General features: G+C 34.1%; 1 protein-coding gene across 1 annotated transcript in view; it reads left to right on the top strand.

Annotated features, from left to right (window-relative positions):
• AGMO (alkylglycerol monooxygenase) overlaps positions 1–3,638 on the top strand; it is a gene marked incomplete at both ends in the record, with an annotated part of 178,403 nt that extends 174,765 nt beyond the window's left edge. The window contains 1 exon segment of the mRNA XM_079538575.1: positions 3,558–3,638. Coding sequence (XP_079394701.1) covers positions 3,558–3,638 — 81 coding nt within the window.
• Between the last annotated feature and the right edge of the window lie 7,452 nt (positions 3,639–11,090).

The raw sequence follows: 11,090 nt of genomic DNA on the forward strand, positions 1-11,090 counted from the left end.
CATGCCTGGACTTGGATCCCTTCAGAGATGGGGCATCCACAAACTCTTTGGGCAGCCTATGCCAGCACCTCATCACCCTCTGAGTAAAAAATTTCTACCTAAAATCTTGATATTACCTCTTTTATTGTGAAGCGATTCCCCCTTGTTCTATTACTGTCAGACCATTTAAAAAGTCACTTCCCTTGCTGCTTGTAAGCTCCCTTCAACTATTGGAAGGCCATACTTCTGTCTCCCTGGAGTCTTCTCCAGCCTAAACAATCATAACTCCTTTAGCTTTTCTTCATAGAAGTGCTCTAGTCCCCGATCATCTTTGTGGCCCTCCACTGGACCTCTTCCACAGCTTCACATCCCTACTGTAATGGGGCTCTCTGGCTTGGACACAGTATTCCAGATGGAAGCTCAGAAGGGCAGAGTAGAAGGGGACAGTCACCTCCTTCACCTTACTGACCACCCCTCTTGATGCAGCCAGGATGCAGTTGGCCTTCTGGGTTGCAAGCATACACTGCTGTCTCATGTTCAGCTTTTTGATATATAGTGGTATTTGTGGAGGAACTTTTATCAGAGTAAAAACAAGAAAGCATTCTCTTTAAGTTATATTTTTGTTTCAAAATTGACTAAATTAGGCAACTGATATATAAATATTTTTACCAAGAGGCAAATAATAGTCAGTTTGGACCATTTGAGAAAGAATGCCAATTTATGTGAAAAATCTAAATTTATCTAAAAATTTAGATAACTGTAAAAGGGAAAAACAAGCAAACAAACTAAAATTTCACTTAGGATCCTAGAAACTTGAACAGAAAATTCAGAGTATCTACATATAAGTTTCATGTTTTTTCCAATATGTTAAAAAAAAAAAAAACTGTCAATTATAGTTTAAGTCTCCTGGTGAAATGCTCTTCTACTGCTTCCTGCTGCCCACACTACTGTCTGCTCTGAATTCTGGCACGTATCAGCTTGGTTTTCCATTACTGACATCTCCTGACTGCACCATTTATTCAAGTGGAACAAACCTTTTACCTCCAGAGTACGTAGCAGTAATCAGAAGAAACTGAACTCCAGCTCCTATAGCAAGTTTCTGCTTGGTCACCCCATGCAGCTGGCTCTGCTCATTATAGGTCAGCATTGTAGCTATAGAGCCAGCCAGAACTTGTGTCATGCAAAGGAGGATGTGGCCCCTTAATTTTTTTCCCTGATTTTTTTTTTTTTTTAATCCACCTTGAAGCATTATTATTTCATGAATGGGTTATTTTCCATTGAGTACTGGCAGTCCTGACATTGATAGGCAGTGAATCAATACTGTTATAGAATGATGAAGCCGAACTTGTTCTGCAGATCCACAGTGTGCCTGATGTGGTTATTCATTCTGGATGCAATAACTGCAATTTGAAGAATACCCCTACAGGCTCTGATTGCATGCTTTATGAAAATCATAATGAATAATTTAATTAAGAAAGAAGAAGCTGCGTTGCTCTATTTTTAAAAGAAAAATTCACCCAACATGTTTTTTTCATTTTCAGCCTATAATAGCAATAACCATCTTTAGCTGAGAACATTTCCTGGGGCTTAATGGCCCATAGCTGTACTTCTTCAGGTGATCATCATCTCCCAGCAGTCATTAATCCCCTACAAATGCCCTGCATTTCAGTCATTAAATGTGCTTAAGAATGCTTCTGAAAATGAAATGCTTCTATATTTAATGTGTCTTCCAGGAATAGAAGTGATCTTTTGAGGTGAGGAATGAAATGAGTTTAGTAGCGTGTCAGAAGTACTGATTTTGACAAGTGGATAAGATCTGTTTCTCAAGCTAGCATGACAAAGAGTTTTTCCACAGTCAGAAGATACTATCATTTTATGTGTACCACAATTCACATGGATCTCAATTGCATAACAGGCAAATCAGCAATGCAGATAGTTGTTTAAAATTGCTTTTCTCCTACATCAACATCGCAGTGTAGAAATAAAGCAAATCTCACGAAACAAGAAGAGCGTGTGCCTGCAGCAGTACTCCACTCCATAGCTGTAAAATTGAGTCATGAGGTGATGTACTCAGATTTTACAAGGTACTTGTGGTAACATGGGGGGGAAAAAAAAAGTAAAATTTTTCTGAAACTCCAATAAACAAGTATTTTGGTGAGAATTTTATGAGTCTTTCTTAAAAATGAGACCTATAGCACTAAGTGTCATCAGAATTTCTAAATACACAGCCTATCCTTGGTCAATTAGAATTAAAATCTGCAGTGAGAATAGTTGAATTTTCCTTGAAAGAGAATTTTATCGGATTGGAGCTGTGTTACTTTCATGCTAATAACTATGCAGTGTACAGATAATTTGAGGTTGTACCTGTCCCAGATAGGTTGTGAGGGGGATCAGACTTCATTCCATCCAATGCAGAATTAGTATCTCTTAGGTATTATGGTCATTTTTATTTATATTGCACATTCAGATCTCATGTACTTTGAATGTGCAGATGAGGACAGTAGTAAGTTTTGGAGCCATACATTTTTAAATGTTGAAAGTTAAATGATGTATATTTTAAAATTGGAGCTGTTCTAGTCAGTACTTTTATATTACAGAAAAACCTGAGAAAATTATTAAACTTGAGTAAAAAAAAAAAAAAAAAAAAAAAAAAAAACCTCTTAAATTTGAATTTTCTGTCCCTTCAAACAAACAAAAGAAATCACCTGGACGAAATACCTTCTAGGAAAATTGGATGTTAATTCAGTTTATGTTCAATAAACCATGACTGTCATATTCTTGAAAACTTTATTCCAAATGTGACATTTATATCAGAGCTTTTAAAACACAACATTTCACATACACATGCAAAGTGTATCATCCTCTACTTGTGTAGACAAAGCTATTACCTGAATTAGATTCAACCCTGCAAATATTCCCACTTATCCTCAAGGGGTTTTTAGCAAGCAAACTACTAATAATAATTATAAAATGCAGATTTCTTATTAAACTTCACTGGCTAATGAAAAATGCACGGAACAAAGGAAAACACTATTTTTCCTAAATTATTTCAAATCAAGTTTATATCTCAACACAGCTGTTGGGGAATAAGTGTCTATCTAAAGTACTGCAACCGGGATATCTCATTTACCATAGACTGTTTTCAAGACTACTTTAGGTATTTATATACTACCATGCAACTTGCCATGCTAGGCATCTTCAGACATTATTTGCATGTAAACAAAATTCAACATTTTTGCACTTACCTTCTGGCACAGAAGGTGTTGTTGTCCTGTCTTACTGTATGTAATTCTGAGCACTCTAAATCCAACTTTTACTATGAAATAGAGAAGGTCATACAGGCTGCCAGTTACCATGTTTTGATGCCATTCAGAAAGAACAAATGGAAAAAAGAAGAGTAAGAGAAAAAGAAAGCATGTTTTCTTAAGGTGAATTTATCAGTATGCCTAGAATAGTCCTGTAATTTTCCTCCTTAGGAGTTTTGTGCTTTTATACACTCATGTTTACAGATAAATATAATTTTTAAAGTATTATGTATGTATAAAATGATAATGCCTATTTTAAATTTTGTGTTGTAGGTCTTGTTTTCCCTCTGCATTGCATTCTGGGGAATTCAAACTATGAGGCGGATTACTTCATCTAAAGATAAACATCTCTGAAAGAGCAAATATGACACCACTTGAATTATGGAAACAACGCTTTGGAATAACCTACGTTCCTTGGAATTAATCAGCTATGACTCCTACTGAATCATAGTCATTTTGCATATGATAGAAGGGGTTTGATTTCATATGAAGATTTGAAAGATTAATTGGAAAGTGAATTTACTTGATTTTTAAAATATTTAATTTACCTCTATTTAAATAAAATGTTCATTCATAACATTTTTTTTCAAAGTATCACCGTGTCACAGAAGCCATGTAAAACTAATAGGATTTTTCAGTATGTTTATTAGTAGTTAACCATATGTGAAAAGTATTTTCAGAATAGAAATATTTAAAAACATATTTGTAGCAATCTGGTATAAAGCAACCAGCTGATATATGAATATCAGTTTTTCCATAAGGGTCATGGTTTGGTGTTCCTAGCATACAGCTACATGAGGATGTATAGTTGAGGCAAGACAATTATTAAAAACAGCATGATAAAATATCTCAAAATAGTACAAGTTGAAATATCTTCAGGAAAGTTGATGGATATATGCATTTTATAATGCAGGCTTTCAGTTTGGACTGAGTTATTTAAGGAGTACACCTGCAATTGCCAACCTTAGATATGATCAAGCCAGCACTTGCACACAAGTATCCCATTGACTAATGTTACTCACATGACAAAATATTTGCAAGGCTGGGCCCTTAATTCCTCATAATTTCCTGTGGAGGTGATCTCAGGGGAGATGCACATCTTTCAGGAGCTGCTGGAAAGATGGTTTCTACTAAGATAGGAAAATTAAATACAAATGGTAAAGGGAGTCTCCAAACAGCAGGACTGGCAAAAATACTGGAGCTAGGTTGTTTTTCTTTCCTTGTGCTCTTCCAACTTCTACTTGGCTCCAGAACTTTTAGTAGTGTTTAAAGTCAAGTAGCTAAAAACTGCAAGCTCTCTTGCATGCTTCAAGCTAACAATAATACTTGAATTAAAAATGGGATTCTTTTGTTTTTCTCTTATTCCAGTTTCTTTTAGGATAGTAAGGGCATGCTAACCAACTTCACATATGAAGCGAGCCTATTTTTAATTAATGCACCTTTTCAGTCTTAAGCCATAAAAGATGCCACAGACTATGTAACTGGATGTTTCTGGTAAGTCGTCATTCAGACATTGAAGTTATATTAATGAAATTGCAGTGTTTTAAGTTACTCTGTATTTAGATCAAGTGACTTTTGCCCATCACTTTAGAGTCTGAAATGTTCAACTGAAGAAATCAGGTGTTTGTTCAATTAGATGTACTAAGATCTGGGCTGCAAAGTAAGGATGATACCTTCTTAACTTTAAGGCATGTTTAAATGAAAGATTTACTTGTGGATCATCTTCACTGTAAATAATGAGAAGATTAAAAAAAGCCCCATGAAAGCAATAAAAGTAATTATATTTAAAGTACTTATTTAAAAGTTTAATTTGAACATTTACTCATAACCTGGTATAAGTAAATGTCTATTTAAGAAATGAGTAGATACAATTGTATACCCCTGAATACAATCTCATGATTAACATACTTGTGCAGCAGCCAGGAGTTCTACTGTTTCTGACCAAAACTTACCGTATCTTTGCCTGAATTTTCCCATCTGTGGGATCACAGTGATGGTAGTAATGATTGTGTCTCTTGCCATAATTAAAGTATGAAATTTGGATTGTTTCAATAAAAAACTATTAGATATTTAAGAAAATAGCAGAATCTGATTCCAGAAGTACAACATGATCAACTAAAGTTTTAACTTCCTAAGTTGTACACCTATACTTTAAAAATTTGTAACAGTGACATCAACATTACCTCCAAAAAAATTGAGGTCAATTTAGTGACAGTAGTATAATAAACAGGAAAATGAGTTAATATCTTCTAGTTTTTTCTTGGTCAGTTGAGGTAAAACTCCATGTGTCTGTATTTTTTTTTTTCTGCAATGAAGTTTCAACTTTCTGTGATACCAGTTGTTCTTAAGACACTGAAAATCTGCATTTAAAAATCCACAGTCTTTGAAGGAAAATAGTGAAGATCTAAATTTAAATTTTAAAGATATCATAATGAATTCCATTAGCTTACATGAAGTAATCAAAGGAATGAGATTTCAAAAGTAAATTCAGATAGAGATACACATCTCATGCCTATCAGTTTTCAGAGATGTTTGGACAAAGCCCTCACTAATATGCTTTAATTCAGCCCTGAAGAGGTCACACAGTTGGGCTAGCTGATCTTTGAAGTCCCGCTCCTAGACCTAGAATAGAACTATACTATTCTGTATAAATCACTATTTTCTTATTCTATCATTTGCGTACAAAAAAATGACAAAATACAGATAACTGACAAATACAGAAGGCACAGTAGTTTAAGTAATATGTTATTCCAGAGACAGCAGTTGTATCTGTATGGGATCCATTCTAATAAGTATGTGAAATACAGACATGAGATAATGTGTATAATGTATCTTAGAGGTACTGAACTCTACAGAAGCCTTACTTCTTTTACCTTTAAAGTCACTTCTCAGCTTGATGGGAATTTGGAAATGAAACATTCCTCTGTTCGCCAGCCCAATTTGGCCAAATTTTCGGAGGGTACCTACCACTGTGAATATCTTACATGTCTAAAAAGGCTGAGTCCCTTTTAAAAACTTGTAAATCAGTCATTAAAAGAGAGGCCAAATTCATTTCCTCTTTCCAAGAAATTTAAAACTTGTTTCCTACTTCCAAGGACTGTTGCCATTGTGTATATTTTATCTGAAAGTATGGTACAGGAGAGAGCAACTTGAGACAATGATTCCTATGGCTGGAGAGTCAAAGAAGCTCGTTTTTTGGATATCCCAGTATCCTATATTTTATAGCAAAGTCTACTATGTATGTATAAACAATTCTTTGGTTACAGAATGGAATTTGGAGTTTGCCTTTACTGGAGAAGAGTTTCATGGGCAGGCTTGTGGAAACACTCTCGACTGCATCATTCTCCTGTTAGCTATGTGATAGGTAGCTATATCCCTGTTAAGCTGCTTCTCATAATTTTATTATAGGAACTATTTTAATTTTTAGTTACCTTAAACCTTAGATCTAGTTCTAGAACTTGGATCTAGTTCTACTGTCTCTATTTTTGAATTATCAAAAGACTCTCCAGGCCAGCTGGCTAGTGAATTGAATTATGCATTGTTAATATATTATGTAACATTAATTGAATGAATTAAATTCTGACTACAAACATTGCTTATCATTAGGATATATCTTCTTTCCGCACATTTTTAAGATTTCATGGCTTATTTATTTGTCTACACTGTTTAGTTCCAACAATTGTAGGATAATTATATGAGAGTATTAGTGAACAAAATGTTTTTCTTGTTTAACAGATGTGCAAGTAACTTTTTCTTTTAGAGATCCACTGTTCTATATCTCTGGAAACAATAATGTTCTGCAAGCAAAAGTCCTAGTATCACATGTCCAAGTCAGAAACATTATAATTGCATTTATAGTATATGCAGTATTGCTTAAGACTTCAATTTGGTTTTGTTTATCTTTAAAATTCACACCTTTGGGAGAACACCAACAATCAACAGAATCTTCTTTTTCTTTCAACAAGAGATTTAAACAGTGACTTCCCTTACTCTTTCCAGCTGTTGTCACATCCTTACACAAGCCCTTGCCCAAAGTTTGTACACATCAGTATCGTGTTAACTGAAAATCCAGAGGTAAACAGCTGAATACTTTGTTCCCTTCATACATGACTTTGCTACTGAAGTCACTGAAAATTTTGTTGCTGTCCTTCGTATTGGAACATTCCCTATGTAGAAACAAGAGTGTTGCAATATTCACAGCAACTCAAGCTTTGGTACAGTGCATTAATTAAAAGCAGTGTAGTTGCACAGCTACTTGTTCCTGTAAGCTGCTGCATGGTTTTCTTTGTGCAGTGTTAAAATCAGAGTTGATAGGGGGAAAAACAGTGAAGTTACAGCTGCGTGTTCTACATTGCAGTTAGTAAGCTGCTTCACTCAAGTCTGTGGGATTATGGGCATTGTTTCCTAAAATTTTCTAAAAGAAAGGAACTGATCACATGACATATTTTGAAGTTTCTCTTTAAAGGCAAACAAAGACATATTTCTCTGAGCTTTCAGGATTTCGTATTACATAATTAGTACAAGGCTGAGTGGTGCTGAAGTGTAAGAATTTTCTTATTAGATCTTTAGGTTTTAGTACATAGAGCTGTGACTCAGACATGAAATTCATTAGGGAGAGCAAAAAATAATTAAAGCATTACTTTAATTGTATCTTGCAATATTATGCAAACGATGTTGCCCATAGATTGTTTTCATTAAACTCTGCCTTCTGGAATCGTATAATTGCTGATTTTATTTTGTTTTGCTTTAATTATTTACTTTTATTATGGAATGTTTCTAACTGCAGAAAACAAGCCATAGATGTTTCAAAATCTAAAAGATAAGATTTTAGCAAATAATATTTTTAAAAACTTTCGTTTTTAAACTAGTAATTACTTGAGGATTGACTAGTGAGCTCTTGGTATAGCTAATGCTGAAAATGGGAATGGGAAAGTGGGAAAAAATATTCTTGGTCACTCCTTTTTCCATGCTTTTCATACTTACGTATGAGAAAATATAACAAGGCAGAGTTTTCTTGGGTTTCCTGGTTCTTTGCTTGTATTTAGGCTATTAAGTTTGGGATTAAAACAAAATGATCCGAAGAACAAACACTTAAAGGGCCCAGGGCCCACTACCCTAAGCCACAGTGCGTCATGTAGCCTCTCACCCCTACCAGGTGTGTTCAGTGCAAGCAAGATATAATTTGTATAGCAAAAGATAATTTGTATTCTTCAGGATTGAGTGTTTCTGAAAAGAAAATGAGTGTAAAAATACAGAGTTTAAAACTAAGATGCAAACCACAAGGTAAAGCAAAATTAGATATCTCACATATTGGAGCAGGCTTCCATATTAATAGGGCCAATGGAAAACTTGGCTCAATCCTTTGTCATTTTTGCCCCACCTATGGAAAACAGCAGAAAAATGTGGAAACATTGAGTAAGAATGAACTGCTGAGTATCCTTGTGTTTATGGTTTGGCAAAGAAAAGTGACACAAAATGAATCCTCCCCTCCCTCCCCTTTCTATATTTTTATGCTTCATCCTTTATTTCAGCCTGTCTCTTCCCCTCCTGTGTTTATTTATCAGAGCAAAAAAAAAAAAGTCTTTCTTTTTTTATCAGTTGGGTGTTATTTTTTTTTTGTTTCTTTTCTCAATGTGTAGATCAACCCAACAATACATTTCGTACCCACGGGGAAAGTTATGTTTTTTATTGATGAAAGCCAAATATATTTATCTATAGATGACTACTTTACTATTCTTATTAGTCAACATTATATTCATCTGTTAATCAAAACACACAGTACAATGCTCATATATTTTAAATGTTACATTTATTTATTTTATGTATGTCTGCCTAGCTTCCTCTAATGAGTCATTTTCTAATTCCATGCCAGTAACATAGCACAGTCCTTTTTCCATTTTCTACTCCCTTTACTGATTCTTTGGTACTAATTCCTTTTTTTTTTTTTTTTTTTTTTTTTTTTTCTCTCATCAGTGCTGTGCTTTAGCTATCAATGGATGTCTTTGCCTTAGGAAGTACTACTGCAGTTTTTATGCACTATATTTTAACCTACTGATTTTAGTGTAGTGGAGAGAGTCCAGTAGTAATAATGCTTGATTAAACAGAGTTTGAATGAAGAAAATCATGGAATATTTCAAACACTATGGAATTTATGATGATTTCGCTACTTGCTTTTTTCCATAAACCTTGAACATGTGTACTTATCTGCACATAAATTACAATTATAGAAATATTTGCCAAGAAATAAAAATACCATGTGAAGACAATTGAATCACACTTTTTAGATTGAAGAGTAACCTATTAACTTACTGTGTGTGATCATGTCTCATGATGGTGTCTATCTGCATTGAGGTCACGAGCCTGTTTTTTCAATGGCAATGCTTCTCTGCTTCAAGTAGCAGCTTTTGTGCTTTCAGTTCTGACAGCCTTTTACCTTCTCTCCACTTATGACTCATAGCTGACTCATTACCTTTAATCATTCTGAAAGAACAGATTTTATTTTTACTCTTCTGTTAATCACAGTGCAAGAAAATGCTTTGAGAGAGGGTGAGGTGTTTAAACTGCATCATTGTAGGTACCAATATGCTTATTTCTGGAAAACTAAGTACTCCAGTTTCCTGTGCATTGCCACAAATTGAATTCCATAGTGATGTCTAATAGGGGAGCCTGGTGATCAGGGATTGGTGGGAGAAATAAAAGGGTTGATTCTGAGACTGTAACAGCAATGTTTGCCATTGGAAATCAGATCGTCTTTTATTTTCTTATATAAAAGACATTTTCCATTAAATATGGCAGTTATAAAGGAATAATATACTTTTGTCTTCATGGCTAATAATAAGATAGCTGATTTTTTTTTTTTTTTTTTTCTGCATTAGCAGTATTTCTGTTATGAGAAAAATCTTACAGTAACTTCATGCCTATGATATTTCTTACATACATATCACCATACCACTTAGGCAGCAGAGATTATTTGGGACATATAGAGACCCTGCTGGAACAGATTTTATCTCATGTCCTTTTTTAGCGAGGTGAAATTCGAATTTAAGAGGGCCAACCTGAACTGCAGGACCAGGTTTTCCATTTGAACTTTCTATTTTTTAATGGTTTTAGCAATGAAGAGATTTCATACAGTCCTCACCTGAGGTTCAATGCTGCAGAAAGAAAACAAGAAGTTCTCCATGAAACTGTGCTTTAAGTAAATGTAAACCAAATGGGTCTTCTAATCCATTGTAGGGTTTTTTCTGCCTGTCAAGAAGATGAAATAATATGCTGGTGGATTTAAGCATTTTTCATGTATTTTCAATGCACGTTTTCACAGTTCTGTCAGATTTTGTTACATTTATTTGCAAGGTAATGAAATTAGGTAAGATGTAGCTCTGGCCAATGAAACATAGAAAGTGTCCACTAAAATGCAGTATAGAGCTACCTATCATATTTGTCTTATTTAAGAAGATGGGTCTACAGGTTTGTATACAAAGCTTGTGAATCAACAGAAATTAATTCTATCTGATAGATGCAGTGAATTTAAAATATATGTATTTTTTGCTTTTTTTTTTTTTTTTGCCACAAAGAAGAAAGGTTAAAATAATGTTTTTTTCTAGATACCATTTCACAAATAAAGTAGTTGTAGGCAGTGTAACACAAAGGAATAACTATGAAGCTAATTTTTTTTGTATTGAAGAAATTTAGAATTATAGGAGGAAATAGCATTAATAACAGCTAATATTATTGTTAGTGAGTGTTAATAAATGTTAGAAAAAATGATAATTCTGTTATTAATATCAGTAAAAGTAACTCAGCAGTTCA

Source organism: Tetrao urogallus, assembly GCF_951394365.1.
Source record: "Tetrao urogallus genome assembly, chromosome: 7".
NCBI classification, from domain to species: domain Eukaryota; kingdom Metazoa; phylum Chordata; class Aves; order Galliformes; family Phasianidae; genus Tetrao; species Tetrao urogallus.